The sequence below is a fragment of the Tachysurus vachellii genome, chromosome 2 (assembly GCF_030014155.1).
Source record: "Tachysurus vachellii isolate PV-2020 chromosome 2, HZAU_Pvac_v1, whole genome shotgun sequence".
In the NCBI taxonomy this organism is placed as follows: Eukaryota; Metazoa; Chordata; class Actinopteri; order Siluriformes; family Bagridae; genus Tachysurus; species Tachysurus vachellii.
The window spans coordinates 12,973,077-12,996,395 of record NC_083461.1 but is presented as its reverse complement, the minus strand read 5'-3'; the positions used below and the strand labels follow the sequence as shown (position 1 = coordinate 12,996,395).

The 23,319-nt window shown below is 37.0% G+C and overlaps 1 protein-coding gene across 1 annotated transcript; it reads right to left on the bottom strand.

Annotated features, from left to right (window-relative positions):
- Positions 1 to 1,474: 1,474 nt before the first annotated feature.
- On the bottom strand, positions 1,475 to 22,975 carry grin2cb (glutamate receptor, ionotropic, N-methyl D-aspartate 2Cb). The gene is made up of 12 exons (XM_060890092.1): positions 22,565 to 22,975; positions 18,821 to 19,416; positions 17,740 to 17,854; positions 12,181 to 12,392; positions 8,593 to 8,761; positions 7,541 to 7,694; positions 7,051 to 7,176; positions 5,777 to 6,006; positions 4,874 to 5,034; positions 4,478 to 4,665; positions 3,908 to 4,140; positions 1,475 to 3,097 (listed from the first exon to the last, which is right to left on the bottom strand). Exons 1-12 carry the CDS (start codon positions 22,973 to 22,975, stop codon positions 1,697 to 1,699), a joined length of 3,996 nt encoding a protein of 1,331 aa, XP_060746075.1. The 3' UTR covers positions 1,475 to 1,696.
- Positions 22,976 to 23,319: the final 344 nt, after the last annotated feature.

Below are 23,319 nucleotides of genomic sequence, written 5' to 3'. Positions count from 1 at the left end.
CCATTTGTCTTCTTAGCCACCTGTGGCTTGATATATTGCAGGCAGCTTTGTTCTATGGCCAGTTGCCCACCTCCAGGATGCTTTTAGAGCCAAGAACTGAATCACTTTTCAACTCACAAACTGCCTCAACAATGTATTTTTAACACAGAAAACACAATGCTCCATTTTATAGACCTAAAGCATGCTTTGGTTATCTTTTCCTTGCTTCCATGCCTTCAATAAAATGTAAGTGTTTCTTTCTGCAGACACTGCTGCTGCAAGTGAAAATTTATGAGGGAAGTATAATTGTTGTGCAGTAAATAAAGGCATCGCTGAACAGTAATGATGAAAGTGGGTTAGTGTACATGCTTCATATTGTGCTATCATTCATACGGGAAAAAAAAGCAAAAGCTGGTAATAGGAAAATTAAAGTTTCTCAGTGTTTAGATTCTCATATACACACTCCATGAGAAGAAGATTCCTTATCGGGTGATAACAAAAGCCTCACTGCATAATTACCTCAGCACAGGTCACCTTGGGCTTTGGAGGAACACGTTGAGGTGGAGGCATTGGACATAATGAGGTCCAGGAGTGAAGGACAATTTGGGTAACATTTCATGCACTTTGCATAATCACTGGACGGATTGATTTTAATAAGATATTTATGAAGCTGCTTATAACCTTTAGCATTCACAATGGAAGGCTTTTACTCTGTTCAAAACATTTAAGGGTCTTTTTATTTAACTCTCCTACTTATTACATGTTCATCTTCCTTTCTCTACCATTGAAGGCTTTACATTTAAAATGTATGCTAATATGTGGATGTTATACTGTTAATCACCAATAGAGCTCTAGAGAAGAAAATACAGAGGAAAAATACTTACAGCTGTAGTAAACTATAACTGCAGATAAACTTCATTTTATTTGTTGTAAGTACAGGTACAAATGAGAATGGGAGTGTGAACATGATTGTAATTATTGTAAAAATAAAAGCTCATGTGAACACAAAAATTACTAAAACATTTAGAAGAGAACTTATACTGAACATTTTTACTGGTCAACACGTAAATTTTTATAGTGGTTCTTATATAATAAGGTACATAATAATGGACATTGAAGAACTATATTTTAATCACAATACCTAAAGTATAATGTAATACTGAATGCAGAAGGTAGCATTCAGACAAGTCTTTTAGTTACCCCTTGTAAAAAAACCACAAATTATATGGTATCTATTAATAGGCTTTTGTGATGTATTAAAGCATTGGAGTTACTTGACAATACTAATAATAGAATACCATTTGATTCACCCTACAATGTGTGGGAAGAGAGAGAACGTGTGTGTGTGAGTGTGTGTGTGTGTGTGTGTGTGAGAGAGAGAGGGCTTGAAAATATTTTTTGACTGTCTTAAGGGCTTATAAAATTAAGTGTTATAGCTGATTACCTGGATCAATGCCAAATTTATTTCAAATAAAAAAAGACACGTAACTACATATACTGTAATATGAACTATTTATATCACACTATTTGTTTAAAAATTCTTTTACAATCTCTGTATTATTGCACTTTGTTGAATAAAAGAAAGCCCAAAGTTTATCAGTGTGCAGTTCTTTTTGGAAGGAATCACAGGTAGTTTTCAAACTGGTTTCTGCAATTCAGTTTCAAAGCTTGGCACTGCAGATAGTTGTGTGGAAAATAAATAATTACATTTGAACGGTCAAACCTCAGACTCCAGACTAGAGATCCTTCCCCATGTCAGAGGTACACCTGGGGAGCCGACCCTGTAAAGCACCCTGCTGCCTGGAACAGGGAGCAGATGGCCATTCTGCAAGTGTACAGAAGACCTATACCCCCTATACCCACTGTCACTGGGATGGCCCATGCAGGGGAAGATGTTGCACAGTTCTGCTGGTCCATATGGCAGTGGTCTCTGGTAGGCAGGAAGGTCAGGGTAGGAGTATTGTCTATGTACAAGGCTGGAGGCCCTCCTCACACCTATGGCATTATGATGTACTGCTTCCCTGTAAGAGGGCAGATAGGTAGATTGGGAATGCCTTAACTTATGACCCTTTCTTGGCTGACGGCGGTATGAGTGAAGGTAAATGTGTTCCACAGGCAAAGGGTGGTAATTGTTATTTCTCCCTCTTCCATAGACCTCTGTGAAAGGAAAGAGGTCTGGCATGTTAACTCGACATGAGTCTGGGTCAAAAGGCCTTTCATTTGGAAACCGCACTCTGCCTGGGCCCCAGGTGGCTTTAAGGAATGAGGGCCTGCGATGGATTTTTCTCTTTCCTATTAAAGGTATGCCATCCCCATAATCAACATACGTCTTAATGCAGGAATTACAGGAAATATCTCCTGGATGATAAGGGCTTTCCATTGAAGAACGGTGTACATCATGTGCAAAATGGTTTGCTTGGACTTCTGCTTGACACACATTGTGGCCTTTGTCATCGTGTAATCCTCTAAGATCCACAGACTCCTCAAGACAACTTTGGGCTCTCTTTTTCCATCTGGGTCCTACAAAGGTGTTGCAAGGTTCCTGATGTTCAGCAAATATGTCTGGTGCCTGTAGATCTTTATGTGACATGACACGAGGGGGCATTTTGGCTGACTTTTGGGGATGCATGTCATATGTTGCTAAATGAGGTGTGCTAATGCTAGATATTGGTAGCAGCCCATTATACATGCCACCAGTTCGGGACGGGACGGTGTAGTGTAGCGGAGTTGGGTGTGGTAATAGTCTTTGGGTAGATCCATGTGGTGGACTGGTAGTTTCGGAATAATGTTGTGGGAATTGTGGTGGTAAAGAGCGCTGCCCAAGGGATGAGTGGTTTTCTGTGATGTTAGTAATGTAAGACAGATGAGCTGGGAGTGTCTCAGTGGTGGTCACCTGTGGAATACGGGCAGGCAAGCTTCCACCTTTCCGACTCCAGTTCTCAATGGTTTTTGTTGCCTTGTCCAGAGAATTCTCAACCTTTGCTGAGGATACGATGTCTTTGGCAGTCTGAAGCATTTTAAGCATGTTAGCCTGGGCATAGTTTGCTGTGATGTCAAGATTCTGCAGGTTTCCTGATCTTTCAATGTCTTCAACACCATTAAAGCAGCTGTAAATTCCCTAAGAAAGACAAATTTTACAGAATTGCACATACTTAATAAACACTTGAGTGTAACTTTGTGTCTTCTTCACAATGATGAATTTAATATGACCAATTTAATATGATCAATTATAGTTTATATTTATATATAGTGGGTAGGATCTCTACAGATCTGTCTTTATTAATTTTCTTTTATTCTTTGTTAGTCTTTGTCTCTTTGGTTTTCTCCAATGATAATAGTCTCAGTAAACACTTTGATATCTTTTAAGAACCTTCTTCAGCTCTGAGAAATGTCGATATTTTCGGTTTTGTGTGTTTTGATAGCTTTTTTCTTAATCCCACTGACTTTCAACTTGACTGCTCACAGAAAACTGCTTTAGAGTTTAAGCCTGTTTGAACCTTTCATGCCTAAATAAACTTTAACAGAGAAAACATGACAAGTTTAAATCATTAGACACACTAATACAAAAATGCAAACAATTAGAGCATTTCTATAAGGATACACAGATTGAGCTGGTTGTTAAAGATATTGATTCAATACTTAGGCCATGTGGTAGAAGGATTTTAATGGAAATCTACCATTAAAAATTAAACATAGATTTTGTGGCATGAGCAAGACCATACAGCATACTGTGCTCAGTTTACAACTACACATTAATGTAAACTGGGAGACTTGAAACCAACAGTGGTATTTTTACAGCAAAACTGTAAAACATAAACCTAATGCTTCAGTATTTAGCAAAAACTCCTAATTTGAGTTTTCTGCTTTAGTATGGGAAAAAGCTAATTGGTTTTATGAAACAACATGCTGTGGTTTGGCATACACCTACCCTGCTTATGGCCAGGAGGAAGTCTAGACGTTCAGATTTGTGCACACAGTGTCTGATTTTCCAGTAAAGCAGATGTTCCCAGGCAAAGACAAGCAGACTAAGACCCATAGCAACCAGTAGCATGTAGAAGACACCTGCCATGTTGTCTATGTCCAGTTTGGAACTCATCACCTCATTCTTCTCATTCTGGCATATTCCAGACAGCCATACAGTTTCTAGCCTCTGTGTGTCCCCTTCAAAAAAAATTAAAAGAAAGCTATTTACAAAGCTATTAACACTGTTCAACATGCGAATTCTACTGTATTAATGGGTCAAATGTATTTGTCTTTGTGCTGTATTTAAAAATAATACATTGAGGGTTTTTTTTAATACATATTTTCTAACTATAGAAAATGTATAATGTATAGTTTGTAATTTTTGAAGGCATTTAATCTATCACTGTAATAAACCTTATGACTTCCTGGGTCTTTGATGATATTATAGAAAGCCTGAGAGAGGACAGTAACAGCTTCACACTGTGATTGAGGATATTAATTGTGGAACATATCTGATCCCCTGATGATGATTTACCATCTCCCAGGAACTGGAGGAGAGCCAGGTCTATGGGGCGTTTCCAGCGGGAGTCCTTCTGCAGAGCAATGCCATAGCCTGTTGTAGCAAACACCTTCCCACTGCCAATGGTCACCAGCTTGCAGCCCTCATCCTTGCCAGCCATGTAATTAAGCACTGCAGCATCATATATGAAGGCATCCAACTTCCTGCAGCAAAGACGACGTGACATTTATCTTACTGATAAGCTCACGATACAGTAATAATTACATTGGGTTACATATAATTACATATACTTACATCAAACAAATAATTACTGTCCATTTATTTGACTTAATAGTGGCCTGTTGAAGGTGTATTAAACACCAGCTGCCTTGAATTATTCAAAATCACAATAAAGTTCAGAGAAAAACACACCCTGTTTTGAGACTGTTGAGCGCCTCTTCCACTCCTTTTTGGTTGTATTTGGTCATATGGCTGTGCATGTCTGGATAATTGCTGCGAATGTTTCTCTCAGTGCTGCCATTTGGGACTGTGCCGAAGCGAAAAGGGGGGTAATGCTCCTGGGGCTTCTGAAACTGCAGGATAAGACAGACTGTGAACTTTGGTTAGATGTCTGACTGTTATCTGTAGGCAGTGTCGAATTTTCACCTTTCAGGCTCCCACAAAAGTAAAGCCTACTTTGTCAGTAATGTGTCAGTGCATTTTTTCAAAGTCACAGTTACACCTAACGCAGAAAAATGAATGAATTCAATGAAGTTACCATTCATGGAGGTTACAGCTTCCAGTGAATTTTCCTTTACATCGCATTGACAAATTGTTTGTTAAATGCAAATATGTGTTAGCTCTTCCAAAGTTTTTAGAGGTATATGGGTGTGGAGATATATTGCATTTGAATGGTCTGGACAATCTGGTAATTTCCTTCCAAAGCCGATCTAATCCTTCTAAAGTAGAATAGGATCAGTCTGCAGCGTATAAGGTTTAAGAACAGATTTTAAATCCATCCCAGCTTTATGCTGAAGCACAGTGCCTGTGAAATCTGCATACATTAAGACAACTCTGTATCACTGCTGTCAAATCTATTAAATTTGCCTCCTGGGGTTTATTCACTTTTGTAAAAGTGCAGCTCATGAAAGATATTATCTGAAAAAAGTATCTCAATTGTGGTAATTTATTTAACTTTAATTAAATCCAGGAATATAATAACTTCTCTAAGCAGACTTCCTCTGCCTCTATACATATCTATATACACTTCACTATGTGCAATTCAGCGCATTAAACTGTAATCTTAATTCTTTAGAAACTGTTTGAGTATCTTACCTTTTTGTCACTGAGCCCAGATACGGTGTCAATATACTGCTCTTGGATCATGAAGGCAGCTAAATTTGCAGTGTAACTGGCTAGAAAGATGACAGCAAAGAAGGCCCAAATTAGCACCATAATCTTGCTGGTTGTTCCTTTAGGGTTTTCTATAGGGACAGAGTTATTGAAGACAATTCCCCATAGCAGCCAGACTGACTTTCCAATAGTGAATGTGGGACCCCCGGGCTCTGTGGGGAGAGATGGAAGAGAAAAGAGAAAGCCACTCATGCATTACTTCATGTCATGGCTAGTATTCTATGTAGAATTGATATATATAGAAATGTCAATATGTGTGGTGGTCTGTGAAAATTGGTCGGATCTTGCTGCAGCTGAGATCCAGGAAAACAGCCAAAAATGACAGCAAAAGATAATTATATCATGCCAATAATATACTTTGACATGTCTATTTAAAAAAAATCATACATATATTTTACCAAAGCAATGTGGAAATGATTTTACTTAGGTTACTTGCTAACCTTTGCTTGGCTGCCTTTCATCATGTTGGTAAAGACACAGCAAAAAAAAAGGCAGTACATGCAGTCAGTCTGCCTAACAATATGTAAAATTGCCCTGTAAAGGCACTTTTCTCATGATTGAAATTTTGTAATAATCATTTGAGCATAACTGAATCAGTTTGTTATATCAACTGTTAAAATGTCTATGATGTTCTTCTGCTTTACATCATCATCATAGCACCTGATCATACAAGATTTACATTTTAAAAGAAATGTTAACATGTTTATATGACCAAATTTTACTTTATCAATAATATGAAATTTAGCTGACTGAAAAAAACTTTGATTATTTCCCAAGGAAATACAGTCATTAGGTGAGTAAAGAGACATCAATAATGCCTGTGTTCAAATGCAGCAAGTAACAAAAGGATGAGATTGAAACGTGTTGATGCAGATCATCAAAGTTATAAGTGATAAAAGTATAATTCTTTATAATTTGGTGCTAATGTTTCCTCACATGTAGATACATTAATAATATATGTATTAAAATGTATTAAATGTATTTGCTCCCTTTTGATATTATAGACTTTTGATGTTTTTATAGGTGGTTCAGGAGTTCATCTTTTGTGATAGGAGAACCATCCCATTGTTGCAGGGTTCTACTGAGTCTGAGTGTACTATTAAGAACGCATACTGTATATAGACTAATTAGCCTTGTTTTGCCTCATTTCTTAAGTTTTTAACAAAACTTTGGCAGAAGATGAAAAAATCACTAACCTCTGGCATTGACTAGACTACGGTTGTACCCAACAGGGCTAAAGTACTCAAAGATGAACACTGTTACAGCCACAACAGTCAGGCACATAACAAACATCATGACCCACACCGCTGGGCTATAAGGCTCTGTAAGGAAAGAAACATATTAACCCACATTCCACAACCTCCATGAGAATACAACACAGCTTTATTAACCACTGCAGTTAGAAATGATGAAATCCGTAACGTTGTTTTAAGTCTCTATTGCCCCATTATAGGATGAATAATGACTTAATAAATGATTAAGTTTAAACACAAAAACAAAACAAAACAAATGGTAATGCTTGGTATCTAAAAGACCAATGGGACTTGAATGTCCCAATTTTAGTTTAGAACCTTACACCATTTCTGTAGCTGAACAAAACTTCAATTAGCAGTAAATATTTAGTGCTGCCTGTTAAGTCAATGTGACTGCCAAAGGGGAGAATAATTATGAATAAAACTTTGTCACCTAAAAAGGCGGATGGGGAGACAGTGCCATTGCTTCTAGCTACCATGACACTAATCCCAGTCTCCACAAATGGCACTGAAAAGTCAATGATCTCTGAACGCTCCTCATTAATAGTGAGTGATCCAATAGCCATATCTGCACGCTTGTAGAAGACCTAGAGATCATTAAAGAGAAACAGATCATTTGTTATACAATTAATTATTGCCAATTAATGGCAGCTTCCTTCATTGCTTAACTGTTTTTTGTCATCTAGTTGTTGTATGTTTTTTTTTGCATGGCATACTGCTTAACAGCTAGAACAAATTTATCAAATTTTCCACAGACAGGATAAATGAGGTGAGATACAACCAGCACGTAACATCACTGTGTGAGCTAAGTGTGTAACAGAATAAACATTCTATAGCATTGCCTAAGGAGAAAGATGGAAAGACATGGTCAAACAGTTATGTAGTAGTAATTCAGTTCAGTTTATCAATGGCTTTTTCATGGCACACAAACATTTAAATACTAGGATTATTAAATACTAGGAAATCTTTTCTCGTTTTTAATGTGGGACATATGGTGAGATGCAGGTGATAGAAATGCTGAAAACATCAGCAGCTGTTGAAGACACTTAAACACCGGATAAAGTGACACTATACGCGGCAGGAGTTGACAGGATGAATGTTGTCAAGACTGTATTTTAAATTCAGTTCACCCTGTGAACACATTTAATGAAACAGGTTGCATCTCACATAATAATTAGACACAAACAAGCAGATTTGCGTTGAGGAAAGAATGCTCCGTTAGAGGTTATTGCCAGTTTTGAATTTAGATTAACATGTTCACTGCTAATACAAATGAACTTTGATGAGAATTTAATTCTGTGTGTGTGTGTGTGTGTGTGTGTGTGTGTGTGTGTGTGTGTGTGTGTGTGTGTGTGTGTGTGTGTGTGTGTGTGTGTGTGCGTGTGTGTGTGTGTGTGTGTGTGTGTGTGTGTGGTGTGTGTGTGTGTGTGTGGTGTGTGTGGTTGTGTGTGCATGTATGTGTGCTAAGACTAGCAGCTCTTATACCTCGCCTATCATCCCATTCCAGATGCCTCGGACCAACTTCCCATGTTTACCATTGGTGACCAAGTAGAGATCATAGGAGAACTTGATGGTGCGCGAGAGCTTCTTGAGTATGTCGATACAGAAGCCCTTGCAGCACAGTTTGGTGTAAGGCTCAGAATGACCTATACCACTGCAAAAAGAGGTGAGAAATATTTTATTTTTTGGTGATCACTTTAGAGTGAACAAACTGTCAGAGTATTAGAAACCTGACCACAACCCACAAGAAAAACAAGAAAAAAGCCATTTTACAAGCTTGTCTGTAGCATTCAGTAAAACTATTATTAATAGAACATTAATGTTAAGTTCAATACTTTGCAAGTAGCAAATAGACGGTAAGTCATTTTACTTATTGCAAATAGGCAAAAGGATTAAAATGTACAAATGATGTATATAGACAGACAAAAGCATGTGGTCTTTTGTAAAAAGATTAATGTGGGATTGTTCAAAATGTGTCAAATAAGTAATTGTGAAGCAAAACATAAGGTTCTTAAATGCAGGCTTTGTTTTAAATATTAAAACCATCCGTTTATTTTCAACTTGTACTGAAAAATATCCCAGATTTCATGGTCTCAGTCATTAAACCCTTTACAGGCAGGCAGGCAGGCAGGCAGGCAGGCAGGGAGATAGATAGATAGATAGATAGATAGATAGATAGAGAGAGAGAGAGAGAGAGAGAGAGAGAGAGAGATAGAGAGAGAGAGAGAGAGAGAGAGAGAGAGAGAGAGAGAGAGAGAGAGAGAGAATAACAGAAAGAGAGAAAGATTTATATGTTGATCTATTGATCTATCAATCTATCAATGTATTATCTAAATCCTGGGTTCCACATCTACACACGCTAGTACTGAGTGTGATAAGATACTGAGTGTGAAAAGATACTGAGTGTGGAACTTATTCGGCCCCCAATTCTAAAGATTATACTCATAGCAGAAGTTCCATATCCCCATTCAAACACTGTGATCTGTTTGGGTATTAGTTTGAGGAAGCACTGAACAGAGAAGCTCCAGGAGTAATGATCAGTACATCACCTCTACCCTTCACCAGACCTCCCACCAACTGTGCTGTGGAGGAGGAGAGACGAGAGGCCAAGAGGCCATGACAGGTGGACACCAAGCACAACAAAGGGAAACAAATGAAGAGTTGATATAATGATGAAAGTCTCTGAGTGGAAGCAAGCCAGGCAGAACATAAACAAGATTGTCCCCTGGTATCCTATCTTTTCAGCTGAATGTTGCACTGGAGATTTTAGGTTAAGTGGGGTGTGAATTGTAGCCAGATTCTTTAATCAGTCAAGGGTTTATGTGAGCTCACACACATACTATAGACACACAAGGCACTTATACTGTGTGTATAGGTCGAGACTGAGGGAGTGAGGGCACTGTAAGAGTATGAGAAGAAAATTGAGGTCTGAGTTCATCGGTTTCTTTAGTGGACATGTGCACACATGCTTCTTCTTATAATTTCTGCTCTCACTTCAATTTCTGGTAGATATATCTCTGCTTCCATTTGTGACCTGTTGTTGCACAGTTAGAGGATTAGCACTAAGACTTTGTAGATACAAATATTCAGAATAAAATATCATTCACTGATTGTGGCTTCCACATTTATACCATAAACAATCGTGATACATTTGAGTGTCTAGTTAATTAATAGTTTTATGGATCTTGACAGAAGTTTGATTTCACTGTGTTTCTGCAAAGGGCCATTGCAAGCATACATAATCCAGGGATTCACTTCAAAATGTGGCTAACGATTCCAAGACTTCCCAAACAGTACTGTCATTTAATATGGAGATTTGTGACAGCCCATGGCACTGATGTCATCATTAATGTTATTTATCACCATGCCCCTCTCGGGCATCCCATCTTCCCTGAGGGGTGATTACTCCATTCACTGATTTATTAACTTGTTCTTCCCTCAGCATGCTGTCATAATGAAGCAGTTGTTTTTTTCCCTAGGGCACGAGGTGCACCTCACTCACTGCGTGTTTCCTTTTACTGCCTCTGCACAACTCATTGAGCCATCTCTCATTCAGCACAGCAGCTGAACAACACGAACGTTCACAATACTACTGTTCTAATGTCATTTATGCCTGGAAATATGTCAGCGATAGAGGAAATAAATACACACAGGGTCTGAAAGTCTGAGAAAACTTTAAAAATGTGGGATTGTTGACTGTGTTAACTGCTTTGTACCAAAGGTCAGATTTTCCTCACTTGTAAACTCTTCTACATGTGTTCAGAAGAAACTCTGATGGATATGATCTAAAACAGATCATAAGGTTTTCACAAACATTGTCTCTGTGTGAAATCCATGAAATTAGAGATGAATGACACATTTTCACAAGAGAGCACAGTCTTTTGGACCCCACTGTATATTTTACTTGAACCTAATGACTGGTTTTATTTGCAGAATTCAGTTCATGCTGTTCAATCACTGAAAATATTTTGCATTATATTGCGATAATGCAAAATAATCTCTAATAACAGTAACCTTACATGGACTGAACGTTTTTATGCTGTCAGGATTTGAGTCATTTAGACCCAGTAGTGACTTAAAATAACTTGTGTTCAGATACCTGTTTTCTATAATACTAGTAGTTTTTTAAATGTAAGGAATAAATCATGGAGTTGATCATTTGCCATAATATCATGTCCTGAACTGTTTTAATCTGCTGATACAGTACTGCACAGTAATTTACTATGTAATAATGCTACACAGTAATAATGTGTTGTTACCGGTTATATTTATATCCACTGTTGTGGAATGTCTGTTAAACAAGTTTGTTCTGGTTATCTCTTATGTTATAGCATCTATAAACTGTTACATCATTGGTTGTCTCTTTGTTCTCTCTATTGAACTAATAAAACAAAACAAAACATGCGGTTTAACACTGAGAAAAAGAACGTCCTCACTCCTAAAGATAGTCGTATGGAACTCAGACTTCTTATGTGGTGTAGCTGTTTTTCAAGTCCCTGTGAATGAACTGTTACAATAGAAATGTGAACTCATTAGAATTTGTGCATTAATGTAAATCTATTATTTACATTATAAATATAGAACACTGCTGTCATAGAACATTAATCACCAGCTTTTGACCAATCAGCTTTGAGAGTCCAACAGCACTGTGGTATAAATTCTAATACTTCTTCTTTTTCTTTTTCTTTTTCTTTTTTTTTTTTTTAAAGTATTTTGGTCTAGAAGCCAGATGTATTACTTTTAAATATTTATTGGTTACACTTTCTATATCTTCTCCATTCTTAATGCTAGATAAATGCATTTACAACATGTTATATGACATTTATTCTACCTTATGATTTCTGGAATTAACCTGCATAACAAATCCTTACTTTCACTTTTTATTTTTATTAAATTGTCCAGTCTGGGAGGGCAGAGTACTGTATGTTCTTTCCAAATTGCCTTCTACTTAAATAAAGCTGTTTTCACAATGGTCACAGCTGCTGTTTTCAAAGGAACACTTTGAAAGTCATACTAATACAGTACATAATGTAACACAATATAAGAAAAAAAGCAAAACTTTTAAAGGCTTACACTTCAGTCCTGTTAGCCTGGCGACGACAGGGCACGGTGTTCCTCACACATGTCCCTGTACTTGGATCGACACTCTCCACAATGACAAAGGGCCTCTCCTCTAGAGTGGCCACTGTGAGGTGACGGTTATCAGACACAGGCTCCAAGAAGCTGCCATAACGAGGCCAAACAGGGTACCGCATGTGCAGAATTCCTGCTTCATAACTCCCTACCTGGGGAAAAACAGATAAATAAGTGACTTCACTTTAAAGCCTTAGGATGCTACTGTAAGGCAGAGAGAAAAGGTGCCAAAAAGGGCACTGAAATGCAGGAGAGTGGCAGCAGTAATAAAGAAAAGACATCCCATAATTCAATCGAGCATTTACTCCCCACAGGTAGCGCACATCAGTTTCATGCTGAATAAATCATTCGCTCTTCAGTATGATGCACTCAAGTAGTGCTGTACTGTCAGGCATGGTATGACGAATAACTGGCAGTAAAACATGAAAATTGTATTGTGCTCCTTTCATCCAAGATTCCATTTCTTCCCTAAACCTGATTTTTTTTTTTTTTTTTTTTTTTTAAGTTTACTGAAATAAATTTCACTGGAGTACACAGGTACCTCCGGGTACTCTGGTTTCCTCCCCCGGTCCAAAGACATGCATGGTAGGTTGATTGGCATCTCTGGAAAATTGTCCGTATTGTGTGAGTGTGTGAGTGAATGAGAGTGTGTGTGTGTGCCCTGCGATGGGTTGGCACTCCGTCCAGGGTGTATCCTGCCTTGATGCCCAATGACGCCTGAGATAGGCACAGGCTCCCCGTGACCCGAGGTAGTCCGGATAAGCGGTAGAAAATGAATGAGTGAGAGTGAGTGGAGTACACAGGTTTAAATCTGGCTTTCTGTGTAAGAAACTAGGAATGACCTTAACTCTCCTGCTGAAGGGAAAGACCTTCAATCCTTCTTGGTCATATTTATTGAGCAGACAGAGAAAAAGATAAAAAGAAAGATTACAAGGAGGAAAAGAAAAAGCTGGAAAGAAGTATTTGCTGAGTTGAAATAAGACGAACAGAAGAGAAAACATTATATAGAGAGTAAACAGTCAGCACAGTCCAGATTTACAGCTTCTTGAAACGCTATTACAGTATACAACCTTTACACAAGCGTCCCACTGACCCATACCTCAGAAACCATCCACAAAAAGAAGCAGAGCCAGTGCTGCCTGCTTGTTTTAATCTAATTTAATAGAACTTAATTAATCATTTAATGTGATCACATTATTAACCTGGCTGTGTTTTAAACATAAAACTTTATACTGCATGTTAAGTAAACAGCTTCCTTAGGACTTAGCACAAATAAACCCTAAACATGTGTTTGTCTGTACCTGCCATATCCACCTATCACCACTACGCTTCACCTTAAAATATTTATGTACTAACTTAGATTTTATAATCAATTATATTATCTCTTCTGAAATATTTGTTGATTTACCAGCTATATGGTTTTTTTATGCTTTCCATTTATTCACATCCACAGAAGCATTAGATAGCTATTTTAATGCTGCGTTTATGGCTACTTTAATTTAAAAAAAACAAAAACAAAAAAAAAAAAAAACCCAGCATAAACATTTGTATTCCAAGTTGGTGACAGCTTTTATAAAATTGCAATACTTACTACTTTTATCAATTTTGCTGTCAAACTGGAAAAACGTCTGAGTCAAATAACACTTATGTTCAATTATGGTTGTGTTATGACACTTTCTAAGCTGACTTAGACCTTCATGACATTTATTCCACTGCGTTTGTGGTGTATCGACGTTTCATATTTCTGCTTAGAATTTTTTAAATAGGAATACTTATGATCCTATGACACTGTAATAAGCTACAGTACTGTATATATGTTTTCTCTGGCTCTTTAATAAAGAATATTTCATGTAGCTATTTATATCAGTGGTTGCTGGTGGTTATTAAAATAGGAGAGGCACAACTTTTCGTCATGGTACCACATATACAACATGAATAACATTTACAGTAATAGGCATGTTCTTACATGTTATCGCACAGGGATTTGGAATATCAGACTAAAAAATAGTCACAGCTATCTATTATTACTGTACACAGACAGCTAAAACAATTTTTCTGCCTTTCTCATGTGGCCTTAAAGCAATCATCTATTATTTATATGAACATACCAAAAATATATAACAATGCCCTGATTCGGTACTGACAGAATTATGTATTACAATTCAACCCAGAAAGTGTCATAACACAACAAATAAACTGTCACTTAATTCAGGTGTACTTTTAACTTGACAGCTGAATGGAACTTTTATGGCCGCTCATGCCTGTTGGAATAAGTCTTTCTAAATGTTATTGTAGCTTATCTCAACTGTCAGATATGGTTATGTAAGGTCATGTAGACCTACTATAATCACAGCTATTAATAAAGTCTTACCCATCTGCTATTGTTCTGCTCATCTGAATGCAGAGGCAAGAATTGGAGATAGTCTATATCCTTGTAATCCCTGTTTGATCATAATTAACAAACATTATAAGCCTCAGCAACAGAGGTATTATTCACAAAATCAGCAAAGCAAACAAATCCAATATTGTGGCTTTTAGGTGTGGGCAATGAGAAAAGCTTGTAGCATGATAGCATTGGCTCTGTCTTTTGAACCATGAATAAACACTACTTGGTGGATGGACATATAAATGTGATTTAATTCAAGATAAATGAATGTGATAATAAATGTGCAGATAAATGTGATTTAATTCAAGCAGTATCTTGGCTATTACTTAAAGGATAACTTTATAGGTAACAATAAAGTAACGAGAACAATGTAGTAATTCTTAATTCACATTGTTTGGGAAGACAGGATTTTGATAAATACAAAAACTAGTATTTGTATAGAAATATGGGTGGTAAAGTAAAAATAATCTTCCTAACAGAGTATTATGTTAATGTAGTGAATGATGAATCCATTCCGTTCACAAATGAAACACTACAATGCATTACCAGTACAGTGCAAAGGGGAAAAGCGGATGTAGTAGCCTAGTGGTTAAGGTGTTGGGCTACCAATCAGAAGGTTGTGAGTTCGATACCTATGTCCACCAAGCTGCCACTGCTGGGTCCCTGAGCAAGGCCCTTAATCCTCATTTGCTCAGTTGTATAAAAAATGAGATAAAATACTCTGGAAAAGGGTGATGCAAAAAGCTGTAAATATAAATGCATTACCTTAACAGATAAACATTCTCAATGATCCTCAGTCCAAATGACTAAACAGCCCACATGATCATGTGTCCAAGCATTCGGTTTCAGTATTTGAAACAAATGTATCTGTAATTTATCCGCCTATTTGTTATATGGAGACATGGTGATTCAGTGGGTAAGGTTGCTACCTTAGAGCTCCAGGGTTGTTGTATCTGAGTTTCCACTGGGTTCTCTGGTTTCCTCCCTCCTCCCAAGATCATGAATGTAGTTGGACTTACTGTATTACTCTAAATTACCCCTAGGTGTGCATTCTCTGCGGTTACTGAAGATAGATAAATTATGTATATCCTGTCAGCTAGGTTTTTGTATTAACAAATTAAAATATGGTGCAGTGGTCAAATTTTAAACTTCAAAGATTGATGATACTAAGCTAAATGCTAAAGCTTAAAAATATAAAAACACCTATTTTCATTAACAGTAAATGCAAAAAAGTTCAGAAAAAAGTTCAATAAATAATACAAAGTTGCCAAAGATCAAGTCCCCAGATGCAGAAGATATTGACAGTCTCTGGGATAGCTTCTGGCTGGCACTTTAAAATAGTACAATGGTGATTCATGCCGCTAATGTGAGCAGGATCCAGGCAGCATGAGCGTCAGAAGTGGCACTGAGAGTGTTGATAGGAAAACAAGCAAGGCTACAGAGAGAGCTAATTTGTAAGGGAGAAGACATGGCTTTTTTCTAATTTAATACTGCTGATCTACAAAGTATTTTTATCTTGTCTTTGTGGTTCGTGGTTAACAGCATGCTTATTCTTATTATTTTATCCTCTCATTCACCTCAAGGAGGCTCTGATTGACCTATTTATATGCACATCTGCTTCTGCAGTCAGGTAGTGTTAGCACACTGCCAGCCACTCTCCACATGTCTCATGTCATCAGAAAGAACTATAGCCTTGGGGGTCTGACTAAATGAGGGCAAAGGAATTGTTTTAGACAACAAACTGTAATTGCATCATCTGCTGTCCTGACAGTGACAAATTATCTGTGCATAACAGTATAAGAATAATTATAGCTAAATTCAGATCCTAACACTTGTAATTTATTGCCTTCAATGGCAACTTACCATTTAGAATTCTCTGGATTTATGCATAAATGTGACATGATCTCCATTTACATAAAATCTTTGTGTGTGTGTGTGTGTGTGTGTGTGTGTGTGTGTGTATTGTGTTTAAACCAGCCACATATTTTATACTATGACACCTCTATTCAACAAATGGTCTTAAAACAATCTGTGGGAACCTAGATTAGATTAGTCTAGGTTTGATTCTGTGTCTTAGTTTAAACCAGAATAAAATGCGTAAAAGGTAAGTGAAAGTAAAAATATGAAATACACAGAATGATAGAACATGATCTTGTTACATGGTATATCGTGGTTCATTAGTTAGTAGGGATTTGAAATATATTAAATGTCTTCTTTTTTAAGAGTTTTATTTTATTTTATTTTATTCTGTTCAGAATCAGCCAGAAGGATATTACTCAGTCTAGCAATAGCAATTTGTAAATTACCTTACTTTAGACTAATATAGCTTTGTGAAGTCTTATCATTTCCCTTTCTTATACTATGAGCTCCAGTAACTGTTCATTTAGACTTTCTTCAAAAATCTCTTATATAAGAATTTAGATGTGTTGAAGTTGAACAGAAATAAATAAAACAAACAAAATTATTTAGCTAATTAGAACAAGTCCAATTAGTCTCTAATTATTCATTCATTCATTCATCTTCTACCGCTTATCCGAACTACCTCGGGTCACGGGGAGCCTGTACCTATCTCAGGCGTCATCGGGCATCAAGGCAGGATACACCCTGGACGGAGTGTCTCTAATTATTATTCAAGTATTTTACATTTTCTGTAAATTTTCATGATTGTTGAAACCACAATGGAAAAAATAGTGTTTAGTGATTTCTGTATATTTGTTTGCTCTGTTTTTTTATTGTACAGTTTTCTCACTGTGTGTCAGTCACTGTGTAAGTAATATTTTCTCCTATCTGACATGCTAAGTGTAAATTTCCACGATAAGTGTAGCAGTATGATTCTGGAGGCCTATTTGTACTGGGGGAATGACAGTAAGCCTACTTGACTTTGAATTATTTGGTTAATTTAGTTTTTTTTCTAGAATATTTCTTAAGGTAAACAATTAAAATGGCTTTATACCAAATTTTAAGACTTTTATTTTTGCCCACCTGGAAACCTTGTGTGAGAAATCTATCATGTAAAAAAACAACACAAATTCAATTAATTAATTAATTCATTCATAGCCATTGTGTTGAGATGTAAACATTTAGTGATCATGAAAGTCAAAATTTTACCTTACCTTGTCCCAGAGTCTCTCTCTGTCCAAAGCAATGATCACCATTGAGGGATTTGTGAGATAGCCTTGAGCATTGAAAGACAAGTCTCTGTGCTCCCATGTCACATTAAGCATATGTCTATCAAAAAAAGCAATGACAGTATTAAATGCTGCTATGTCCTGCAAAAAAAAAAAAACATTCATCAGAGGAAGTCATTATTTCTTGTTTGCCAGTCCTTGAATTGATTTACCAAGTGATATATTAATATATCGATATAACAATCTATGAGAGAACAACAAGTGTGATGGACAAAGGGAATGAATGAATATTACGATATATTAGAATATGTTATATGAATGTGGTAAGTTAATTAAATAACATTAAAACATTAAAGAACCACTGCCATGCCCATTTCTTGAATGCCCTTCACAGTTGCTTTTTTAAAAAGGAAAATTGCTACTAACATTCAAAACACTTAGCCAAGCACTATAATTTTTTTGTTAAAGACATTAAATAGACTGCATCTATGAATCATTAAGCCACAATTGCCCAATCTAAGAATATAATCAATGGAAATTCAGTCTCCCATGTGCCTCAGAAAACTCTTGATCAGAGACGGTCTAGGGAAGCAATTGAAGCAGTCTTTAATGAGGTCAGCTGCTCCCAGGTGAAAATCTGATTTAACTAGGAAATCTCTGAATCTCATTAGAAAGTAGAAGACTGATCAAAAAGCACCTATGTGATCTTTCATTTTTGCCTGTGGACTACTTAGCATGAACAGATTTCCTGTGTTCACATAAAACGTATATCAAAAAAAAAAAAAAATCTAATCCTAGTTAAACTTTTCTGTATAATTACAACTACCAAGAATGATCTGATAGGATCAAAAACATCTAGTAAGTCAGGAATGGAGCATAAGGATAAGTTCTTCTTTGCCCTACATGTATAATTTCATATTACAGTGCTATGGCTCTGGTTCATATTTGTAGAAAACTCTGCAGAAGTATAAGAAAATTAAAACTGAAAAGAGTTCTCATTAACAAGTAGGTACATGAAAAATATCAGTGGATAACGATTACTTTCAATAGAATGTTGAAATCTCACCTAAAAAGTGAATAGTGGTCATAGGATTTTGTTGAACTGTTACATTGACTGTGCAGTTCAGGAACAAGTCCTCTATGCTTGTGGAAACTGTACACCCCCTGCACCACCACAGCCACTCCTTCCCTCACCCTTTGGCGCAGAGTTTTTCTCCAGTGGTCTGAAATTATGCTGATGACCCCGATTGGAAAACTGTCTGGAGGTGAAGCCTCTGGGTTTCCTACTGCCAAGCTGGGGATGACCCAAATGTAGCCAGGACCCAAGAGCCCGACATCAGATGCTATCCTGAACAGATACTGAGCCTCCTCGTGTGAGCAGTACACCAAATACACCTGAGCATCCACCTGTTGCAGCAGACGGCGGGAGCGAATGTCATTGGCACCCACTGACATCTCGAAGCTTAGCACATCCTGCAGCTCCCAAAGAAAGTAGCTGGAGTCTGTGAAAGAGCGGATATAGTCCACAAAGTTTTCATAGCCTGGATAAAGGCTGGTGATCACCACAAAGCTGCCCCAGTTGTATTCCTCCATTACTTTGAACATAGCATTGATCTGCTGCTCAATGGAAGCTCCCATCTGGAGGAAATTCGAACCGTCAGCCTGGAAGAAAAGGGTAGAGAAGGAAATGCCAATATTGGTTATGCGATTCTGTAAATTACAATGAATGAGTTGGATGCTAGAAATGTTAAAGAATGGTCAAAGTAGGCAGACAATTGTAAATTCAGTATTCCATATGTTTATTGTTCTTAAGTGATATTAGTTGGTTTCAGCAGGTTGCTTTTATTGAACAACAATCAGTACACCTAACTCAAGTTATGCCATAATATTATTAATGCGACCATGAATGATTGTCTATTTTTTATTCATGATAGAAATAATTAGATGTTCTAAAAATCATTGGGTTGTCTGAATTGCATTCTGTTTATTTCAGAAATATCAAGATAAGGAATGCCCTGAAATGTGAGCTGCATCATCATCATTCTGACAAAAGCAGATAAAAAATACAAATTTAGCCTGTGCTTAGGAGGACAGCTTGAAAATAATTTAGCGATGAATGAAATGTCAGCTTTCATTGATGCACTTGTTTTACTTTATAAATTATGTCTAACACAAGTATAAAGGGAAAAAAAACACATTCCTTTGTATGGAAACACATTTGAGTCACAGTTTGTAGTCTTTGGGATTTGTATTAACTATCACGTTGTATCCATGAGGCACTGTGAACACTTAACCTTGAACACCTATCTCAAGTGTGGAGGACTGGATCCAGAATACAAAGATAAATTGCTGGAATATTGATCCTAGTGAAGAATTGCCACAAGGCACAATCATGATTTATTGCCCAACTTTTTAACATGTTTTCTTTTTCCTTTTGACAATTTGGTTTCAATATCTGCTTGAATGTGCAGATGTTATGTACAGCAGTTGTTAAAGTTGCAAAGTTATACACAAATTACACAGGTACATATCCTACTTTTCACTTAATTCTGTCACATTAGAAGATGTCTTTGTGCCCTATTCTGCCAGCAGCCCTTGCCTCTCAAAGGTGGCTGAAAATGCAGAAGGGAGATTGAAATGCCCAATTAAGCTCTGGTCTTAGAAAAATGATTGGAAAGGTCTCTTCTTGGCAGGAGCTAGGAGACATTTTCCCAAGACTCCTATCTGACAGGAGCTTGCTCAAACCCATATACGCTGATCCAGTGTCCTTCAGGTAACTTCTACAGCTTACCTAAAGTAGGCTGGGTATGGGAATGAGAAGGGTTCAGGCTGACGAGAGCTCTGGGACTCACTCTTACTTTTTAGAGCAACTTTTCTTTTTTTTTAAGAAGTAGAAAAAGATCACTGAGGTTCAGCCCTTCAGAGCCTGACACAGAGACGCATCCAATTAATTGAATTGAAAGTAAAAGGATTGTTCCAGCATCTAGTAGAATGGAGCTACTTTACTAGAGATCACTGAATGTCTTCTTGATGAGTTCATGTCATATATTCCTACTGTGATCATATACGATATAATGAGCAGTTGAAGCGAACTTGAAAAAATGATCTCTTGTTCTTGAAGGATCCCATACCAGATGGTTTTATTCTCTAAGCAACAGGAGACTTTTCATAGTGATAGTTTCATAGTGATCGTTTTTAAGGACAATATATGAACTAGTATTAATTAATCTTTAATATAATTTTATTATAACACCTAAAATAGCCATTTATAGGTATGTACAACAACATTTTCTTCAACGTGTGCAAAAATAAACAAGCATTTTTTCAGTTAATATAATTAATAAATAAGCTTCTCAGGCAACAGAAACTCTAGATTCTAGATTGTAGTGTACCAATTTTCCACAGTCATCAGACATAGTACTATACATGTAAGTGGTATAAATATGTGTACGATGTAAGGGAACTATGTTTGGTCTATTTTTAACACTGTTTTCCTTTTACTGTTTCCAAAGGAAAAAAATAGCCTGTTTGTATTAAATGAACATTTTATGGCAATAATTACAAAGTTATTAGAAGAAGTGGAAAGAGCAGATAATTGCATATCAAATACAGGAATAGAAAATGCTGCAATAAAAAAGCCAAAACCCATCTGCTGGTTTTTAACATGCATAAAAATATATGTAACAAAAGCTCTACTTTTTCTTAGATTATCTGAAGACAACCAGAAACAGGAGTCAGGTTTTGTTTTTTTAAAGACTCCAATTTTCACTCTTTACAATTCCATTATAATATAGAGGATACAAGCATGTTGTGTGTCTGTTTCTGTTTCTGTTCTTTCTTTTGACATTTCATCAGTTGGAAATCTCATCATATGACATACAACGTAAGCATAAACTTTAAATAGCACTTATTGGATTGGAAATCACTGTCTTCTTTATTCAGTACTAATTTTAAATATAGTGGGCAGACATGGTAGCGGTAGTGGTTAAGGTGTTGGACTACCAATTGAAAGGTTGTGACTTCAAATCCCAGGCCCACCAAGCTGCCACTGCTGGGACCCTGAGCAAGGCCCTGAACCCTCTATTGCTCAGTTGTATAAAATAAGATTAAATATAAGTTGCTTTGGATAAGGGCATCTGCCAAATGCCGTAAATGTAAAAGTAAATATCATAAAACCTACTGAATTCAAGTCTTCACAGATCTCATCAGTTGTATTTGGACTATTTCTGAGACCTACTTAGAAAATGGTAGTGCAAATATGAACATGATTGATTAGGTATGAACTTAATGCTTTAAACTGTTTGAAGCTCTATACTAATTAAACAAATTTGTGGAACTTGTCTGTTTAAGATTTTAATCTGTTTTGCATACATCTAGAAAAATATGATAAATCGAGAGATATTTGACTTTTCTGTCACTTGTTTGTCATAATCCTAGCTAGATAAAATATTTGTCCAGAAGAATAAGAGTTTGTTTAGTTATTTGAATTTTTTTTTATCTTTCCCATCTTTTCAGTAATCAGTAATCACTTCTATTTGTAGAAATTAACTGTAGGCATAAATCTCTATGTGACTTAAGGATAATCTTTTAGCAGTGATTTTATCAGCTTCATATCTCTACAAGTTTTAATAAAATTTAAAACTTACAAATTTAGGTCAAATCTGTCCCAGCAAGGTAAATATAATTCATGTGACAAAGTGGGAATGCTCAAGAGCATATATTTGCACCCTAATCAACTAGACATTTAGTGCCTTAACATTTAAATACAATATTGTATAGGCCCTCAATTACCACAAAAATGTCAATTTACCTTGTGAGGGATGACTAAGGCAGAACCCCCATTGATGCCAACTATGGGTATTGAAGTCTGGGAGGAGAGAAAGTCTAAGATTTGAGCTACAGCCTCTGAGTCAACATTATCCTCAAACACTACACCATGGAGGCTCTCAGCAGCCATGGTCTGACAGAGGCGTGTAAGCAGCGCACTAGGGCTTGTATCATTTACTAGCACAGTGATGGGGTTCACATCCAGCGGCAGGTCGAGGAAGTTCTCCCGGCTCAGACGTCCCTTTATTTCCCCTTGGTGGCCAGAGCTGCTGAACACCACTGCCACATTAACTGTAGGTGGGCCAAAGAAAGGGCGAGCCTGGTTGTGCAACATGGCAGTAAACAACAGGAGGAGCTGGAGAGAGAGACTCAAACACCCCTGATGAAAGGCCATTTCAGGCACCTACAGCCTGCAAAGACAGAGAGAGAGAGATAGATAGATAGAGAGAGAGAGAGAGAGAGAGAGAGAGAGAGAGAGAGAGAGAGAGAGAGAGAGAGAGAGAGTGGTGGAAAAAATAAACACATGCAATGAATTACAAGTTAAAATATTCAATGTGTAATTTCTATTACACATAAACACTCATTGCATGTGTCCAGCACGAAGTATATTGAGTACATGCTGTGTATTTCTGCACAATGTGTGTTTGGTCTTGACTACACCGCTGCTTTGCTCTCAGTGTGTGTGGGGAGTGTGCAAGTAGTTAGCAATATAAGAAAGAAACACACTGAGAGCACCGT

Coding starts and splice junctions, on each gene's coding strand:
- grin2cb (XM_060890092.1), bottom strand. CDS start 22,975: ATGGCCTTTCATCAGGGGTGTTTGAGTCTCTCTCTCCAGCTCCTCCTG. Junction 12,393..17,739: donor GAGAGAGACTCTGGGACAAG/GTAAGGTAAAAT, acceptor GTTTTTCCCCAG/GTAGGGAGTTATGAAGCAGG. Junction 3,098..3,907: donor TCCTCCTGGCCATAAGCAGG/GTAGGTGTATGC, acceptor TGTCTTTCTTAG/GGAATTTACAGCTGCTTTAA.